Genomic DNA, 21,312 nt, shown 5'->3' with positions numbered 1-21,312 from the left:
ACAACACCGACAAGATGAAACTAAGACACATATGCAACATATGTTGCATAAGTGTCTTAGTTTCATCTTGTCGGTATTGTATACCATTCTTGTACAACTTGTCAGACACTGCAACATCATGGAGTCTTGATTCTGAGGACATGTACATAACTTTCACGACTTCGACAACTACTACTACAACTAACCCATCTCTTTGGGTAGGACCTACTTCCACTGGGGAATCCCGCCTACCAGTGACTATACCCTCGTCTGCTACACATCCCGTTTCCACCTGACATTAGTATAAAAGCGCCAGGTTTCTTGCTTCTGCTTCAGAATCTACACGACTATGGTGCTCTTCACACCAACTCCAAGGTTGAGGGACTGATTACCTCATTTTCTGTATATAGTTCTACTGTCTTCAAGTTATGTCCTGGAATTTGTATTGATAAAGCCACTGGATGGCGAAACGTCTACAATAAAGATACCCAGATGTTGCATATGTGTATTAGTTTCATCTTGTCGGTATTGTATACCATTCTTGTACGACTGGAATTATGTAACTGGCCTAAAATGGGAGTCAAAGTGGGCAAAATTGCCGATGCATAAATATCGCTGATGCAGCAAAATTTGCAAGAGCGTAATTTCGTCAATTTTTCATCAACTTTCATATTTTTTGTTTTATTACCTTCAGAAAAAGATTCTTTACCATATCATAAGAAAAAAAAAAATTATATTCTTAAAACCCATGGACAAGTTTCAGATTGGGGTTCTGGGCCCTGAATGGGTTAAGTTCAAACTCTTGAAGAGCAAAGCGGTGTGTTGTTTGGCACAGAAGCTGGTGATCATCTGCACAGCAGCTTTTTGCTGGGTTATTAATGGTTTAAGGTGATTGGTTGTAGTAGACCCCCAAGGACAAATACCATACGTGAGGTAAGGGTAGATTAGAGAGTGGTATAGTGTAAGTAGTACCACTGGGGGTAGATAGTACTGTATTTTGGAAAGGATGCCTGCTGTTCTGGAGACCTTCTTGGCTATATGTAGGATGTGGGGTCTGAAATTTAACCCTTTGACTGTCGCAACCCCCAATCCTGAGGTGTCTCCTGGTGTCGCAAAATTTAAAAAAAAAAAAAAAAAAAATTTCTTATGAAATGATAGAGAATCTTTTCCCGATTGTAATGACACCAAAAAAACGAAATTTGATGGAAAACTGACGGAATTATGCTCTCGCGAAGTTAGCGACCTCGGCGCTGTTTACAAATCGGCGATTTCGCCCACTTTGAGCCCTATTTTCGGCTAATTCCATTGTTCCAGTCGCCCAAACTCATAGCTATTTCTTTAGAACTTCATTTTTTCTATCGATTGAGTACAAGAAACTACCCATTTACTGATTTCAACTACCTAATAATGTGGTCAGAAATTTGCAATTTGGCCAATTTCACGAAAACTAAAAAATATGACAATTTCAAAATAAGGTCCAGAATGAACAATGCAGACATTCCAGGCTCTAAAATAACATTTTCTTTGTTCATCAGTCACGTCTCCAGGCCCCTCTGATATTACTCTTGATTTCTATTTTGAATTTTTATTCAAACAAAAAATATTAGACTTACTATTATGCAGACTACTGCAATGCTGTAATAACTGTATAAATAACATCAACCCATTCATGACTGCATATTAGAATGGCTAGTTGGACATTTATTGGACAATGGCATCATTTGTTTACTTTTGAACATTGGCAAAAATCAAACATTTCCCCTACTTTGAGCTCCATTTCTAGGTTCTTTTTATAGTAAAATCAATCAAAAACACCTCTATTTCTGTAATATGTTTTCCATTCTATCAAATGAGACCAAGAAAACGAGAATACAACCATAAATACTATATGAAAATAGACCACAAAGTCGGCATTTTAATTAAAAAAAAAACGGTCGGAGTTTTTTTTTTCTCATTATGCACTGCGTGCTCCAGGATTTTTTTTATATGGTGCACACTGACCACACAGACCCATTCTCTCACATGTGGGCCTACCAGCTTTCTCCTGCTTGATTTGAAGCCGCTAGAATTTATGAGTATATATACGTCAAACACGGCACCTAGTAAAACGTATATATACGGCCGCGACAGTCAAAGGGTTAAGGTTGCAGTCAAGGTAAAGCCCTAAAAATTTGCCTTCAGTGTGTCTTGTAATAGGGGAACCACTGATCAATGTTAATCAAGTGTTAGTTTTCATTACTTACCCTCCTTGAGTTCTGAATGAAAAAGCAGTGTGGTACTACTGGTTACAATACTCATATTATTAGTGTCTTCTGCATCAGCGGACCAAATCCACTATTGTAGAAGACAACTGGACGACTTTGCCACTAATAACACTATTGTAATAGGTGAGACTCAAACTCATTGAAAGCCAGTCCTAAAACTATCAGGCAAGTGTTCTAACCACACAGGCTTAATAGGATTCATCCAAATAGGTAAAATTCTATATACTAGAGGTTAGCAGTGCCCCACTGAGTGCAAATACAGGTTTTTGTGGTCCCATGGAGACTGGATAACAGAATTACTGTACTAAACACTTTTCATTAAATAAATGTATAATTAAAAACTAAGAAAACTTTTATCTGCTTGCTCTAGTAAAGAACATACATTATCAAGGATACATGATTATTAGAACAAGCTGCACTGCATGCTGCAGGATTTGTTTTATATGGTGCACACTTACCACATAGATGCATTCGCTCATATCTAGGCCCAAATTTACCGCTCACAGCTTATCTGAGTGAGCTGAGCTCATGGCGTAGAACTATGGGACGGACCCTCAAAGGGTTAAGGGTTAGGAAATTAGTCATGAAATATTTTGAAATTTTTGAAGACAGGAATATAGTGAAACCCTGATAAAAAAAATTATCATTTATATTACACCTTACCTTAAACCCCAGAAGAGGAGGATGAGAACAACTGGTAACAAATTTGAGAAGTTGTCGTTTTTGAGTTTCATCAAATCCTCGGAGAACCTGCCAGAATGCTTGTATGGTTGGGTGCTCAGCGTTATACGTTCCTGATGATCATAATTACAGAAGTATTTCAATTTCAAATTTATTATACACCAAGTATTTAAAACCATTTTTGAACAAAATGTGAGCTTGAGAGAGCTCAAATTTGAGGATGAAGTACAGGTCTCCCTCAACATTCATGAGGGTTAGGGGAATATAATAAAATACTGCTTCTAAAATTTGTTAGAAAACATTCAGCGATGAATGATAAAATTAATTCATTGCATTAGAAATCTTCTGTTTTTTAAGATGAAGAATGAGGGGAGACATGATTGAAGTGTATAAGTGGAAGATGGGTATTAATAAAGGGGATATAAATAAGGTCTTGGGGATATCTCTCCATGAGAGAACCCACAATAATGGATTCAAATCAGACAAATTTAGATTTAGAAAGGATATAGGAAAGTATTGGTTTGGAAATAGGGTAGTTGATGAGTGGAACAGTCTGCCTAGTAGGGTTATTGAGGCTAGAACCTTGGGTAGTTTTAAATTTAGGTTGGATAAATACATGAGTGAGAGTGGTTGGATTTGAGTGGGACTTGCACATGAGTAAATAGAATAATCAAAGCTTATTGCTTGGGTAGAATTGAAAATTGAGTTGGGCAAATATAGACACAATAACATAGTGATAGTAGGGGATTTTAACTTTAGTCAAATTGACTGGACTTCTTTGACCAGTAATCTGGAGCCCAGTGACTTTACAGAAGTAGTTCAGGACTGTTTTCTGAAGCGGTGTGTAACAGAGCCTACCAGGGGTAATAATTTGCTCAACTTAGTCTTGCCAAATAAGGAAACACTCGTAAATAATCTGGAGAGTGCTGAAGAGCTGGGTGTAAGTGATCACAAATCGATCACTTTTGGCATTAACTGGGAATACGAGAATACGATAATACGGTAAAAGTACAGTGGTCCCCCGCTTTTCGTAGTTCCCGGCAATCGTAAAATTCGCCAATCATAGGGGTATTTTCGTATAAACATGGACTTGCTTTTCATAGGTTGACTCGCGAGTCGTAGTTCGTCCGGGACGCGTACGCACGGTGTGGGCCAGGGCGGCAGCCAGTCTGGCATTGTTTGCCAGCGAGCGAAGGTCCCCTCGCGTGCTCCAGCGAAATATTTCATAATATTCCATTTATTTTAGTGCTTGCAAGTACTAAATAAGCTACCATGGCTCCAAAGAAAGCTCCTAGTGCCAAGCCTGTGGAAAAGAAGGTGAGAAATACGATTGAATTTAAGAAAACCATCACTGAACGATATGAAAGTGGTACAAGTGTGGCCGAACTGTCCAGGATGTATAAGAAACCCTACACAACCTTATGTTCCATAGTGGCCAAGAAAAATGAAATAAAGGATGCTGTTGTTGGAAAGGGAGTAACTATGCTGACAAAAATGAGATCACCAGTACTGGAAGAGGTTGAGAAGTTATTATTGGTGTGGATAAATGAGAAACAATTAGCAGGAGATACTCTTATGACTTCGTTTATTTGTGAAAAGGCTAGGCAGTTGCATGAAGATTTGGTAAAGAAATTGCCTGCAAATAGTGGTGAAGTGAGTGGATTTAAGGCCAGCAAAGGCTGGTTTGAGAGATTTAAGAACCGTACTGGCATACACAGTGTGGTAAGGCATGGTGAGGCTGCCAGTTTGGACCACAAGGCAGCTGAAAAATATGTGCATGAATTCCAGTAGTACATAAACAGTGAAGGACTGAAACCTGAACAAGTGTTCAATTGTGATGAAACAGGCCTCTTTTGGAAGAAAATGCCAAAGAGGACCTTCATTACACAAGAGGAAAAGGCAATGCCAGGACATAAGCCTATGAAAGACAGGCTGACGCTAATGTTCTGTGCTAATGCTAGTGAGGATTTCAAAGTGAAGCCATTACTAGTGTACCATTCTGAAAATTCCAGAGTGTTCAGGAAAAACAATGTTATAAAGAGTAAATTGTGTGTGTTTTGGAAATCTAATAGTAAGGCATGGGTCACGAGGGAAATTTTCGTCGAGTGGTTCAATGAAGTGTTTGACCCTAGTGTGAAGGAGTATCTCCTGGAAAAGAAATTGGATCTCAAGTGCATGCTAGTTTACCTGGAGTTTACCTGGAGAGAGTTTCGGGGGTCAATGGACAATGCACCTGCTCATCCTCCAAACTTGGATGACCTAATTTTCGAGGAGTTTGGGTTCATCACAGTAAAGTTCTTGCCCCCGAATACCACTCCTCTCCTCCAACCCATGGACCAGCAGGTTATTGCAAACTTTAAAAAACTCTACACAAAAGCAATGTTTCACAGGTGCTTGACTGTGACCACAGACACTCACTTGACCCTAAGGGAATTTTGGAGAGAACACTTCAGCATCCTCCACTGCATAACCCTTATAGGTATGGCTTGGGAGGGAGTGACTACCAGGACTTTGAACTCTGCCTGGAGAAAACTGTGGCCAGATTGTGTCGACAAGAGGGATTTTGAAGGATTTGGGACTGACCCTAATGAGCCTATGTCTGTTGTAAAATCAATTGTGGCACTGGGGAGTTCCATGGGGTTGGATGTGAGTTTGGAGGATGTGGAAGAATTGGTGGAAGACCACAATGAAGAGCTCACCACTGAGGAGCTGCAAGAGCTTCAGCAGGAAGAGCAACACATCGCAGCTCAGAATCTTGCTGCAGAGGAGGAGGAAGAGAGATGGAAGAAGGTGCCTTCTTCAGAAATTAAAGAGATTTTTACTATGTGGGGTAAGATGGAAAGCTTTATGGAGAAACATCACCCTAACAAGGTTGTTGCAAGCCAGGTTGGCAACATGTACAGTGACAAAGTCTTGGGCCATTTTAGGGAAGTGTTAAATAGACGCCAGAAACAGAGCTCTCTCCACAGTTATTTTGTGAGACAGGACTCCAGTGACTCTCAAGGTGGTCCTAGTGGCATTAAGAAACAGAGAAGAGAAGCAACCCCAGAAAAGCAAATGGTACCTGAGGTGTTGATGGAAGGGGATTCCCCTTCCAAACTATAAACAATCCACTCTCTCTCCTCCTCCAGTCTCCCATACACTAAGAAGAATCTCCAATAAAGGTAAGTGTTATGCTGTTAATGTTTCATTCATCATTTCCCATTGTATTGTTTATGTACTACATGCATATTTCATGTTAAAAATTTTTTTGTTTTAATACTTCTGGGTGTCAGGAACGGATTAATTGTATTCACATTATTTCTTATGGGGAAAATTGATTCGTAAATCATAAATTTCGTTTATAGTAACGGCTCCAGGAACGGATTAATTATGAACAACGAGGGACCACTGTACCTGATTTTCGTTCTGCCGATTTTCATGGACTTAGGGAACACCTGTCTAATCTCGATTGGGGTAATTTAGCTAATAATTTTATTGACGATGATCATACTTACAATTACGAAGGGATCTGTGTTTATGATTTTTTTTCTTAATAATGTACAACGTGCACAGAGTACATACATTCCCCAGAGACAAATTAGGTCTAGTAACAACGATCCCAAATGGGTTAACAGGAAGTTAAAGCATCTATTAGTGGAGAAAATGGGAATTTATAGGTGTATCAAAAGAGGAGAGGTTAACCAGGAGTATCTGAGAGAGTTAGAGCAAAGGAAGGGGTAGCAGTAATGTTGAAGGATCAGTTATGGAAGGAGAAAAGAGAATATGAATGTGTAAATTCAAGGATTATGTGGATTAAAGTAAAGGTTGGATGCGAAAAGTGGGTCATAATAAGTGTGTATGCACCTGGAGAAGAGAGGAGTGTAGAGGAGAGGGAGAGATTTTGGGAGATGTTAAGCAAATGTATAGGAACCTTTGAACCAAGTGAGAGAGTAATCGTGGTAGGGGACCTAAATGCTAAAGTAGGAGAAACAATTAGAGAGGGTGTGGTAGGTAAGTTTGGGGTGCCAAGTGTAAATGATAATGAGAGCCCTTTGATTGAGCTTTGTATAGAAAGGGGTTTAGTTATAGGTAATACATATTTTAAGAAAAAGAGGATAAATAAGTATACAAGATATGATGTAGGGCATAATGACCGTAGTTTGTTGGACTATGTATTGGTAGATAAAAGACTGTTGAGTAGACTTCAGGATGTACATGTTTATAGAGGGGCTACAGATATATCAGATCACTTTCTAGCTGTAGCTACAGTGAGAGTAAAAGGTAGATGGGATACAAGGAAAATAGAAGCAGCAAGTAAGAGAGAGGTGAAGGTGTATAAACTAAAGGAGGAGGCAGTTTGGGTAAGATATAAACAACTATTGGAGGATAGATGGGCTAGTGAGAGTATAGGCAATGGGGTCAAAGATGTTTGGGGTAGGTTTAAAAATGTGTTAGAGTGTTCAGCAAAAGATTGTGGTTACAGGAAAGTGGGTGCGAGAGGAAAGAAGAGCGATTGGTGGAATGATGATGTAAAGAGAGTAGTAAGGGAGACAAAGTTCGCTTATAAGAGATTTTTACGAAGTAGAAGTGATGCAAGGAAGGAAGAGTATATGGAGAGAAAAGGAGGGGCTAAGAGAGTGGTAAAGCAATGTAAAAAGAGAGCAAATATGAGAGTGGGTGAGATGTTATCAACAAATTTTGTTGAAAATAAAAATGTTTTGGAGTGAGATTAATAAGTTGAGGAAGCCTAGGAACAAATGAATTTGACAGTTAAAAATAGGAGAGGAGAGTTATTAAATGGAAAGTTAGAGGTATCGAGAAGATGGAGGGAATATTTTGAGGAATTATTAAATGTTGATGAGGATAGGGAAGCTGTAATTTCGTGTACAGGGCAAGGAGGAATAACATCTTGTAGGAGTGAAGAAGAGCCAGTTGGGAATGTGGGGGAAGTTCGTGAAGCAGTGGGTAGAATGAAAGGGGGTAAGGCAACTGGGACTGATGGGATAAAGATAGGAATGTTAAAAGCAGGAGGGGATATAGTTTTGGAGTGGTTGGTGCTATTATTTAATAAATGTATGGAAGAGGGTAAGGTACCTAGGGATTGGCAGAGATCATGCAGAGTTCCTTTGTATAAAGGCAAAGGGGACAAAAGAGAGTGCAAAAATTATAGGGGAATAAGTCTGTTGAGTACACCTGGTAAAGTGTATGGTAGAATTATTATTGAAAGAATTAAGAGTACGACAGAGAGGAGGATAGCAGATGAACAAGGAGGCTTTAGGAAAGGTAGGGGGTGTGTAGACCAAGTGTTTATAGTGAAACATATAGGTGAACAGTATTTAGATAAGGGAAAAGAGGTTTTTGTGGCATTTATGAATTTGGAAAAGGCGTATGACAGGGTGGATAGGGCGGCAATGTGGCGATGTTGCAGGTGTATGGTATAGGAGGTAGGTTAGTGAAAGCAGTGAAGAGTTTTTATGAGGATAGTCAGGCTCAAGTTAGAGTATGTAGGAGAGAAGGAGATTATTTCCCAGTAAAAGTAGGCCTTAGACAAGGATGTTTGATGTCACCGTGGTTGGCCAAATTGCCAATTTCTGACCACTTTATTGGGTAGTTGAAATAAGTGAATGGTTGGTTTTACCACTCAGTCGACAGACTAGAAGTAAGTAAATAAGTAAGTTTATTCAGGTATACACAAATACAGTTACATAGATTATCATACATAGCAGCCTATGTACAGAGAACCTAGGATATCCCAAAAAAGTCAGTGACTTATTTCCAGTACCTGGCTTGGGCTTGCCATATATGATTTTTGGTAAATATTTTTTTTCTCACTTGTTTGTTGGGCTATCTCATTGAAACTTGGGCAGTGTATGATGGAAAGATGCTTCTTAACGTACAACAAAAATAAAAAAGACGGACGATAAATAAGGGAGTTCACTTCTCAGCCATTAGCCGCCTCTTTGCGGTATATTTTCGCATGGTTTTTATGGTTGTATTCTTGTTTTTTTGGTCTCATTTGATAGAATGGAAGATATATTACAGATATAGACATGATTTGATTGCTTTCATGACGTAAAGTACCTTGAAATTGAGCTCAAAGTAGCGGAAATGTTTGATTTTTGCCGATGTTCAATGAACTCTGTGTAAGTCAAGTTGGTTAATTTTATTAAGTGTATTCTAACCTAACCACTCTGTAATCCGGCAAACTCAGTAATCCGGCACACTATAGGTCCCAATGATGCCGGATTTGTGATGGAGGACCTGTACCGGTAATAGTGAGGAAAACCCAGACGACCCTCAGCCTTCCACCTCTGCTGCTGAGCCGTCTTGTTCACGTTCAGTTGTACCAGAATGAAAGAGGAAATTCCTATTTTCCCATATCCTGGACTCAGATGTCAGCATTGGTGATGATAGTGATAGTGAATATGAACTCCAAGCTCTTGAAAACAGTTCCAGTAGCGGTAGTGAAGTGGAATATTCTCCGGTGAAGCGTCAGTATATACGAGGCTATATGCGCTCTGGTAGTGTGCCATATGCTATTCCAAGGGGAAGGAGTACATCTCGGAGTACATGCCGTGGCTGTACAACAGGAACAGAAAGTGAAAATGAAGATGATAGTGTTGCAAGTGGAATGGAAAATGTGCATGGTGGTGGTGGTAGTGGTGGTGCAGGCCGTTAGGCACCAGCATTGGGCCATGCTGCCACCCACGCTGGCACCCATGCTGCTGCCTCAGCTGATCTACAACAAAGGCCACCATCCCCCACCCACCCACCACACCACCCTCCACACCCACAACCTCCACAACCACAAACTCCACAACCACAACTACCTGTCAATATCCAGTACCCACCAGCAGACAGCACCTGGGATTAGCAGGAAGCTGCCAATTTTGTTCCAAATCCCCCACAGTTTGATGAAAGCCAAAGTGGAATACGGCAATCTTGTACACTGGGGAACAATGCCAGTTAACAGGAATGTTTCGAGTTATTCTTTGACGAACCCCTGATGGAAATTATTGTCAGGGAAAGCAAGATACTTCGATTACATCATGGCAAACACAATACTTTCACCAAAATCACGTCTACACCAGTGGAAGGAAACAACTGTGGCTGAGATGCATCTTTTCTTTGCCACAATAATGCTTATGCCACATGTGTATAAGCACACTGTGAAATCATACTGGTCAACAGACCGCCTGATTGCAACCCCAGGTTTCAGCGACCTAATGCAAGTGAATCGATTTGTGCTACTATTACGTATGCTTCACTTCTCAGACAAAACCACACCTGACAAAAACAACAGGTTATATAAGATTAGGAATGTGTTTGTGTATCTGAAAGAGAAATTCAATATGTATTTTTATCCCTTAAGTTCCGGACACACATACAACAAATCACCAAGAAAATCTCCAACACTGTAGGCATACTATCAAAGATAAGGTACTACATTCCACAATCAGCTCTCCTGGCACTGTACCATTCACTCATATACCCTTATCTTACATATGGAATTTGTGCATGGGGATCAACAACATCCAATCACCTAAAACCTCTAATAACCCAGTAAAAGGCAGCAGTCAGAATAACAAATTCCCACTCCCACCAGCATACTCCACCAATTTTCATGTCTGAATCTGCTCACCATTAAGAACATCCATACTTATTCATGTGCCTACTACATACACAGAACAATACATGCAAATATAAATCCTCCACTCAAACTTCTCCTCACCAACCTAAACAGGACTCATGACCACAACACAAGACACAGATCTCTTTTTGGTATACCTCGTGTCCATATCACACTGTGTAAAAACTCGATGCACATAAAGGGCCTCAAAATATGGAATTCATTACCAGAAGATATTAAAGTAACCTGGTCTGAAAATCAATTTAAGATTCTTCTCAAAAGCCACTTAATCACCCTAGACTAAACGCTAAATACTCAGTACACACATACTCGCTTATGTACTTCCACATCATTACTTCAACAATCACTTTGAACCTTTTATCCATTGTTGACAGGAATATAATTGAATCATTGTTTTTACAAAAAGGATTTTTGAATATATGAATATATGTTTTGTCTTATACAAAATTGATTCACTTATAATTAATAATCTACTGTACAACTATGAAATGATTACTATCCTACTGTACAACTATGATATAACATTAGTGTTAAGTAGTCTGTAAGCCAATAATGTTAAGTTGGCCCATAATGCCTAGGCATAATAGAGGCTCTCTTTGCATTGCAACCCACTATTGTAAATACAAAATCTCAATGTACTGTTTGCTAAGACATAAAATAAATAAAATAAAAATAAAATAAAATATACGGGCAAACAGTCAAAGGGTTAAATAACGTAGCACTTAGCCATACAGATTGCAAAAAGGATTTGGGGGTTATGGTAAGCAGCAACCTTAAACCAAAACAGCAATGCCTAAACATTTAGTTTATTTATTTTATTTATTTAGTAATTTTAGCATACATACAGAGGTACAAAAAAATACAGGTAAGAGCAGCATGCCAAAGCCACTTATATGCATAGCATTATGGGCTGGCTTAAAATTAACTTAAGATTAACTAAGCAATGATGAAATCAGTGATAAAACATTATTGTAAACAGATAACTATAAAGCACAAATGAGTATTACAAAGACAGGTCATATGGTTGCATGCATTGCTATACATTCAGTCGAATGGAGTATTCTGTTAGGTAGTGTATTTAAAAAAATAACAAAGTTAGATTGGGTCCTAGGTTTAACATTTGTGTGATATAATTGTGAGTAACATATAGGATATACAATTTAAAAGGTTCAGTTATTCAGTATTTATTTGGTTTTGAGTGAGTAAGTGATCTTTGAGAAGAGACTTGAATTTATAAACAGGTAGTGTTTCTTTTATATTTACAGGTAATGAATTCCAGATTTTAGGGCCTTTTATGTGCATTGAGTTTTTGCATAGCGTGAGATGGACACGAGGAACATCAAAGAGTGATCTGTGCCTTGTGTTATGGTCATGTGTTCTGTTGAGGTTGGCAAGGAGATGTTTGAGGGGAGGGTTAATATCAGAGTTAAGTGTTCTATGTATGTAATAGGTGCAGTAATAAGTATGGATGTTTTGTATGGTGAGTAGGTTGAGTGTTTTGAATATTGGTGGAGTGTGCTGCCTGTAGTGAGAATTTGTTATCATTCTAACTGCAGCCTTTTGTTGGGTAATTACTGGTCTGAGATGGTTAATTGTTGTTGAGCCCCATGCACAAATTCCATAGGCGAGATAGGGGTAAATAAGAGAGTGATAAAGGGCCAGGAGGGCTGACTGTGGAACATAGTACCGTATCTTCGATAGTATGTCTACAGTCTTGGAAATTTTCTTAGAAATTTGTTGTATATGTGTATGAAATTTGAGTCTATTATCAAGGTGGATTCCTAAGAATTTTCCCTCTGTTAGCTTTGTGATAGGTGATCTGTTTATCGTTATGTTAAGAGGTACATCTGTAGCTCTGTTACCAAACTGAATGAAGTAGGTTTTGTCAATGTTTAGTGTAAGTTTGTTAGTCCTCATCCAGGTAGATATTTTCTGTAATTCGGTGTTTACAGTATTGGCTAGCGTGACTGGGCTCGGGTGAGAGAAGACGTATGTAGTGTCATCTGCAAAAAGTGTGGGTTTGAGTAATTGTGAAGCATTTGGTAGGTCATTTATGTATAGGAGAAAGAGAAGAGGGCCAAGGACACTTCCCTGTGGGACACCAACTGTAATTGGTTGAGCGGAAGAGCTTGCCCCATTTGCGTACACATACTGGCTTCTGTTGCTGAGGTATGACTTGAGGTAGTTGAGGGAGTGCCCTCTTATACCATAGTGTGACAATTTTACGTGGAGCAAGTCATGGTCAACTGTATCAAAAGCTTTACGTAAGTCAATGAAGATCCCCAGTGGGACTTCTTTTTTCTCTATTGCAGTGTATATATGTTTTAGCATGTGTATAATAGCATCATTAGTATTTTTATTAGGCCTGAATCCAAATTGGCAGGGGTTGAGAATGTTTTGGGAGATGAGGTAGGAGTAGATTCGTTTATGAATTAATTTTTCGAAGATTTTTGAGAGAGGGTGTAAATTGGATATTGGCCTATAGTTATTCAACTCTGTTTGGTCTCCTTTATGGATCGGGGTGACCCTTGCTATTTTGAGAGCTGTAGGGAAGGTGGAGGATTCAATGGATTTGTTAAAGAGTGTTGCAATGATTGGTGATAGTACTTGTGACACTTTTTTGTATATAAAGGGTGGTAAGGTATTTAAATCTCCTGCCTTGTTTTTTAGTGCGTTGATAATAAGGGAGACTTCGTATGGGTTAGTCGGAGCTAGGAACAGTGTGTTCGGGTAGTTGCCAGTGAGGTAGTCATTTGGTGGGGTATCTGAGCTTGGGATTTTATTGGCAAGGTTTTGTCCTATAGTGGAGAAGAAATCATTGAGTCTGTTTGCTGTTTCTGTTGGTGGGAGTTGGGGTTCATCTGATTTTGCTAATTTTATTTCGCTATTTCGTGATATCTTTTTTGTTCCCAGAATTTCTGATAGGGTCTTCCAGGTCTTTTTTATATCACCTCGTAAGTTGGATAATCTGTTCTCATAATACAGTTTTTTTGCCCTTCTTATCAGGCTGGTTAGGATTGACGAGTAACGTTTTGTTTGGTCTCTGGTTATGTGACCCATTCTGTACTGTTTTTCATATCAGTGTTTTGCATTTATGGATTTGAGAATGCTGGGTGTTAGCCAGGGACTGTTCAGTCTCTTAGCTGTCATCTGTTTAGTTTTTTTAGGGCAGTGCTTGTTATAGAGGTATGGGGTCTTTTTTTAGAAAATTATTAAAACATTCGTCATTATCTGTATAGATTTCTAGCTCAGTGTGCCAGTCAATGTTTGTTACTGCTGTTGTGAAGTTATTAATGGCTGCCTCATTGTGAAGTCTGAAGGTGACTTTAGTAGTGTCTTGGGGTAGTTTACCAAGAGTTGTTATGAGGAACGTAGGGTAGTGGTCTGTGGTATTATCTGTAATTATGCCTGATTTTAAAGGGGATATGGTGTTGGTCCAGATGTGGTCAAGTAGGGAAACACTAGTCTCCGTAACTCTTGTAGGTTTTGTTACTGTTGGTAGCAACATGCAGTTACTCATTGTGTTTGTGAATTCAGTAACGTGTGGGTCCTGGACTTGCAGGAGATTTATATTGAAGTTACCTGAGAGTAGTAAGTGATCTTTGTTCATGAGTGCATCAGTTATCATACTTCCTAGGTTTTGACTAAATTGGCTAATGTTTGATTGTGGAACTCTGTAGATGTTTATCACTGTGAGAGGTTTTTGTAGGTATTTGGATTTGAATTTAGCTATTATATATTCCCCATGTTCATCCCTTGTGCAAGTATTAGTGATACATTCTAGTTGGTCTGAGTAGTATATAGCTGTGCCACCCCCTTGTTGGTCTGGGCTACAGTTGTGTATGGCTGTGTAACCAGGAATGGCATAGACATCTGTAGTATCAGGCTTTAGCCAGGTTTCAGTTAGTGTAATGATGGACATATTGGCATGCAAGGAATTTAGTAATGCTAGGAGGTCATCGTAATGCTTGCTTAACCCTTTGACTGTTTCAGGCCCCTCTGAAACTGTCATTCTATGTCGCCAAATATTCAAAAAAAAAAAAAAAATTATTTTTTCTTATGAAAATGTTAAGATTATTTTTCTGAGTGTTTTAGTCCAAAAAAAAAAAATTTTGCCATCGGTACTTACCGAGATATAGAGCCGTGAAGTTTGCAGAAAATGAGCCGCGTATGGCAACAGCGGTGACTGCCGCTCACCCGGTAAACTTTAGTTTACTTGTAATTAAAGGTTTTTTGTTTTTTTCACTATTTTATTTTTTCACGTAACTTATGTGGCCTATGAGACCAAAGTAAGGTGCAATGTATATATATACACTCGTTGTATACAACACAATAAGCACACAAACATAATAATCAATATATTGTTTACAAAACTTGTTTACAAAAACAAACAAACAATCATCCTCCTCCTCCTCCTTCTCCTCCTCCTCCTTCTCCTCCTCCTCCTTCTCCTCCTCCTTCTCCTCCTCCTCCTTCTCCTCCTCCTCCTTCTCCTCCTCCTTCTCCTCCTCCTCCTTCTCCTCCTCCTTCTCCTTCTCCTTCTCCTTCTCCTCCTCCTCCTCCTCCTCCTCCTCCTCCTCCTCCTCCTCCTCCTCCTCCTCCTCCTTCTCCTTCTCCTTCTCCTTCTCCTTCTCCTTCTCCTCCTCCTCCTCCTCCTTCTCCTTCTCCTTCTCCTTCTCCTTCTCCTTCTCCTTCTCCTTCTCCTTCTCCTCCTCCTCCTCCTTCTTCTCCTCCTCCTTCTCCTCCTCCTTGTCTTGTGTGTGAGTGTGTGGCTTATAATTGTTTTGAGTCAGAAGTCGGCAGCTGTCAAAGTGACATATTGTCTCATTAGTCACTCCCCCTACCGCCTGTCAAAACAATGGGGTCGGATGCTGCTTCCCCTCCTCCATTCTATCTAATTATCTTTCTCCCTCATTCTATATCTTTCAATCTGTCTCTCTTTCTATCTGTCTGCCTATCTCTGTCTCACAGGTACACATAAATACAAGTATACATAGTGTAAATTACCTAGGATAACCCAAGAAATCTAGACAAAGTGCTATACTCTGCTTGAAGATGTGAGTAAACGTGATGACACAGTCTTGTGGCTCTCTCTGAGACAGAGAGCTAGATGGACAGACAGGGAGCTTGACAGACAGACAAATAGACAGACAGAAATGTTTGTGTACCAGCAAAAACAAAGGGAGGGCGATGGTCATGTAATATTACCCTCCTTTACACTCATCAAAGTCAGCTCTTATCAGATGTTATCTCCCCTTATCTTGTCACTGTCATGGGGTGGACTTTTTTTTTTCTTGCTTCAAGGGAACAATATTATTACATCTTCTTCTTCCTCCTCCTCCTCCTCCTCTTCTCCTCCTCCTCCTCCTCCTCCTCCTCTTCCTTCCCTCCTCCTCCTCCTCCTCCTCCTCCTCCTTTTCCTCCCCTCCTCCTCCTCCATTGCTTTTGGTCTCAAACTCCTCCAAATCATGAAATTGATCTTCACTGACACTTCCATCTGTGTTAGAGCATCACTTGGGAAGAGAAGAGTCCCAGATTTGCTGGGGAATCACATATTTCTTACCGCTAGACATGCTGAAAAAGGACAACTGAAATGGCATTCCCACAATGCACCACTGGCTCCCCGATTTTTTTTATATGGTGCACACTGACCATGGAGACCCATTCTCTCACATGTGGGCCTACCAGCTTTCTCCTGCTTGATTTGAAGCTGCTAGAATTTATGCGTATAAATACGTCAGAAACATTGACTCGTAAGACGTACTTATACGTCGGAAACAGTCAAAGGGTTAAAGATCTGATATTGTAGTTAAAGATAGTTATGTTGTTGTTGGCTCTGAGAAGTGCCTTTGATTGTTCTGCTGTGTAGTAATTACAGTAACTGTTTGAATCATTTAAGTCATTAAATAAGAGGTTGGTATCAGGATCAATGCTTGTAATCATAAGATTTGTAGTGAATCTATAGTTAGAATTAAGTATAAAACAAAGTAAATATTCTAAAGCTAAAAAAATAGCACCTGAATTATTTAACAAATGTAAAAATAATGAGCTAAGGTAGTTTTTTAAAGCTAAAATAAAGGAGACAATATAAAAGGGACTAAAACATATGTAATAAGGCAAACAGATTACTGATATTTATATCAAAAAGTGTAAGGAACAGAAGTCCAGAGGTTATACTACAGCTTTATACATCATTAGTAAGGCCTCGCCTAGATTATGCAGCTCAGTTCTGGTCTCCATATTACAAAATAGATATAAATTCGTTAGAAAACATTCAATGAAGAATGACAAAATAAATTCATAGCATTAGAAATCTTCCATATGAAGAAAGATTGAAGGCCCATAAATTACATTCACTTGTAAGACGAAGAATGAGGGGAGACATGATCGAAGTGTACAAGTGGAAGACTGGTATTAACAATGGGGATATAAATAAGGTCTTGAGGATATCTCTCCAAGAGAGAACCCGCAATAATGGATTCAAATTAGACAAGTTTAGATTTCGAAAGGATACAGGAAAGTACTGGTTTGGTAATAGGGTAGTTGATGAGTGGAACAGTCTGCCTAGTAGGGTGATCGAAGCTAAAACCTTGGGTGGTTTCAAATTTAGGTTGGATAAATACATGAGAGGGGATGGATTTGAATAGGACTTGCACATGAGTAAATAGAATTTTTTTTTTTTCAACAAGTCGGCCATCTCCCACCGAGGCAGGGTGACCCAAAAAAAGAAAGAAAATCCCCAAAAAGAAAATACTTTCATCATCATTCAACACTTTCACCACACTCACACATTATCACTGTTTTTGCAGAGGTGCTCATAATACAACAGCTTAGAAGCATATACGTATAAAGATACACAACATATCCCTCCAAACTGCCAATATCCCAAACCCCTCCTTTAAAGTGCAGGCAATGTACTTCCCATTTCCAGGACTCAAGTCCGACTATATGAAAATAACTGGTTTTCCTGAATCTCTTCACTAAATATTACCCTGCTCACACTCCAACAAATCGTCAGGTCCCAAGTACCATTCGTCTCCATTCACTCCTATCTAACATGCTTATGCATGCTTGCTGGAAGTCCAAGCCCCTCGCCCACAAAACCTCCTTTACCCCCTCTCTCCAACCCTTTTGAGAACAACAACTACCCTGCCTTCCTTCCCCTATAGATTTATATGCTTTCCATGTCATTCTACTTTGATCCATTCTCACTAAATGACCAAACCACCTCAACAACGCCTCTTCTGCCCTCTGACTAATACTTTTATTAACTCCACACCTTCTCCTAATTTCCACACTCCGAATTTTCTGCATAATATTTACACCACACATTGCCCTTAGACAGGACATCTCCACTGCCTCCAACCATCTCCTTGCTGCTGCATTCACAACTCAAGCTTCACATCCATATAAGAGTGTTAGTACTACAATACTTTCATACATTCCCTTCTTTGCCTCCATAGATAACGTTTTTTGACTCCACATATACCCCAACACACCACTCACCTTTTTTCCCCTCATCAATTCTATGATTAACCTCATCCTTCATAAATCCATCCACTGACACATCAACTCCCAAGTATCTGAAGACATTCACTTCTTCCATACTCCTCCTCCCCAATTTGATATCCAGTTTTTCTTTATCTAAATCATTTGATACCCTCATCACCTTACTCTTTTCTATGTTCACTTTCAACTTTCTACCTTTACACACACTCCCAAACTCATCCACTAACCTTCGTAATTTTTCTTTAGAATCTCCCATAAGCACAGTATCATCAGCAAAAAGTAACTGTGTCAATTCCCATTTTGAATTTGATTCCCCATAATTTAATCCCACCCCTCTCCCAAACACCCTAGCATTTACTTCTTTTACAACCCCATCTATAAATATATTAAACAACCATGGTGACATTACACATCCCTGTCTAAGACCTACTTTTACCGGGAAGTAGTCCCCCTCTCTTCTACACACCCTAACCTGAGCTTCACTAACCTCATAGAAACTCTTTTACAGCATTTAGTAACTTACCACCTATTCCATATACTTGCAACATCTGCCACATTGCTCCTCTATCCACTCTATCATATGCCTTTTCTAAATCCATAAATGCAATAAAAACTTCCCTACCTTTATCTAAATACTGTTCACATATATGCTTCAATGTAAACACTTGATCTACACATCCCCTACCCACTCTGAAACCTCCTTGCTCATCCGCAATCCTACATTCTGTCTTACCTCTAATTCTTTCAACTATGACCCTACTGTACACTTTTCCTGGTATACTCAGTAAACTTATTCCTCTATAATTTTTACAATTTCTCTTGTCCCCCTTCCCTTTATATAAAGGGACTATACATACTCTCTGCCAATCCCTAGGTACATTCCCCTCTTTCATACATTTATTAAACAAAAGTACCAACCACTCCAACACTATATCCCCCCTGCTTTTAACATTTCTGTCATGATCCCATCAGTTCCAGCTGCTTTACCTCCTTTCATTCTACGTAATGCCTCACGTACCTCCCCCACACTTACATTCTGCTCTTCTTCACTCCAAAAAGATGGTATACCTCCCTGGCCAGTGCATGAAATTATCGCCTCCCTTTCTTCCTCAACATTTAAAAGTTTCTCAAAATATTCTCACCATCTACCTAATACCTCCCTCTCCCCATCTATTAATGCCCCTACTGTGTTTTTAACTGACAAATCCATACTTTCCCTAGGCTTTCTTAACTTGTTTAACTCGCTCCAAAATTTTTTCTTATTTTCACTAAAATTTCTTGACAATGCCTCTCCCACTCTATCATCTGCTCTCCTTTTGCACTCTCTCACCACTCTCTTCACCTTTCTTTTACTCTCCATATACTCTGCTCTTCTTATAACACTTCTGCTTTGTAAAAACCTCTCATAAGCTAACTTTTTCTCTTTTATCACACCCTTTACTTCATCATTTATCAAAGATTATTTGTTGGGCAGCATTGACAATTGGGTTGGACAAATATTTTGTTAGTGGGATGGATTGTGAAGGACCTGCCTATTATGGGCCAATAGGCCTGCTGCAGTGTTCCTCCTTTCTTATGTTCTTATGTAAAGTGGAAAATTCAAATGTTGAGGGAGACCTGTACTCCATATAAAGACAAATTAGATTTTAAATAAAATTATTAGAGGTAAGAAATCTAATGGAACACTATGCAGTATTTTGGGTGATAAAAGAAAACATTACAAAAATAAAAAAAGTTGCTAGGGTTACCAAGAAAAGGCAATGAAACAAACACAGGAGAAATAACTGAAGACAAGATAATATTCTTTTCTAGATTCTAAGCTCAGTTGGAAGTCAATATGAGACACCTCACATATACTGTTATACTATACAAGTGTCTGCCTCTATTATTACTTAGAAGTTGGCAGACATAGTCATTAGTCTTCCATACTCTGTGCAAGTGTATTACAGGGGAATTCCATACTCTGTGCAGGTGTATTATGGGGAAAGATTAGTAGAAGTTTTTGTTGTTGTAGTTTTTACTGTAGTAGCAGCAGTAATTTTTCTTGTAGTAGTAGCTTTTGTTGAAATATGTAAGTTTCTGTTGTAGCAGTAGTTTTTGTTGTAGTTGTAGTTTTTGTTGTAGAAGCAGCAGTTTTTGTTGTAGTAGTAGTAGTTTTTGTTGTACAGTAGTAGTTTGTTGTAGTATTTTTGTTGTAGTTTTTGTTATAACAGTAGTTTTGTTGTAGTATTAGATTTTGAAGTAGTTTATGTAGTACAGTGGACCCTCAGTTATCAGCTATTGTGCTTATTGGCCAACTCGCTTATTGGCTGGTTTTTCGACTTCCGGTTATCAGCCATTATTTCACTTATTGGTTGTATAGGATGAGTCAACCCACCGCCGAAAGCTGCTCACACATCAGTCTGGCTTTGTCTCTGGGCGAGTGAGGAAGCTTCTGCCCATTCATCCAAACATTTGGCTATACAGTGGACCCTCGGGTAATGGTGACATTGGCTAACGCCAAAATCAGACAGCGGCAGTTTTTGCGTCACAATACAGTGGACCCCCACCTTACGAACGCATCGCGTTACGTTAAATCTACCACACGAAGCATTTGAACGATAAAAAACTCGCCTCACGTGATTCGTCCGGGACGCATCCCAAGTGTGGCCTCAGCTGCCCCATGGGTGCCAGTGTTTACAAGCCAGCCAGTGTGGTCACATCTAAGCATACATTCGGTACATTTCATATTATCACAGTGTTTTTAGTGCTTGTAACTGCAAAATAAGTCACCATGGGCCCCAAGAAAGCTTCTAGTGCCAACCCTGTGGTAAAAAGGGTGAAAATTACTATGGAAATGAAGAAAGAGATAATTGCTAAGTACAAAAGTGGAGTGCATGTCTCAGAGCTGGTCAGATTGTATACCAAACCCCAATCAACCATCGCTACTACCTTGGCCAACAAAACGGCAATCAAAGAAGCTGTTCTTGCAAAAGGCGCAACTTTGTTTTCAAAACAGAGATAGCAAGTGATAGAAGATGTTGAGAGACTGTTATTGGTGTGGATAAACAAAAAACAGATAGCAGGAGATAGCATCTCTCAAGCGATCATATGTGAAAAGGCTAGAAAGTTGCATGACGATTTAATTAGAAAAATGCCTGCAACTAGTGGTGATGTAAGTGAATTTAAGGCCAGCAAAGGTTGGTTTGAGAGATATATGAATCGTAGTGGCATACATAGTGTGATAAGGCATGGTGAGGCTGCCAG

General features: G+C 39.3%; 1 protein-coding gene across 6 annotated transcripts in view; it reads right to left on the bottom strand.

Moving 5' to 3' along the window:
* Nucleotides 1-2,735: 2,735 nt before the first annotated feature.
* Nucleotides 2,736-21,312, bottom strand: part of LOC128688738 (ubiquitin-protein ligase E3C) — a 401,351-nt gene continuing 382,774 nt past the window's right edge. For all 6 annotated transcript variants that reach the window (XM_070084672.1, XM_070084678.1, XM_070084673.1 and 3 more), the window contains one exon: nucleotides 2,736-3,037. In XM_070084672.1, the coding sequence (XP_069940773.1) occupies nucleotides 2,751-3,037 (287 nt within the window). In that variant the 3' untranslated portion in view covers nucleotides 2,736-2,750. The remainder of the gene's footprint in view (nucleotides 3,038-21,312) is intronic.

The sequence above is a fragment of the Cherax quadricarinatus genome, chromosome 13 (assembly GCF_038502225.1).
Source record: "Cherax quadricarinatus isolate ZL_2023a chromosome 13, ASM3850222v1, whole genome shotgun sequence".
In the NCBI taxonomy this organism is placed as follows: Eukaryota; Metazoa; Arthropoda; class Malacostraca; order Decapoda; family Parastacidae; genus Cherax; species Cherax quadricarinatus.
This window is presented reverse-complemented; position numbering and strand designations above follow the sequence as displayed.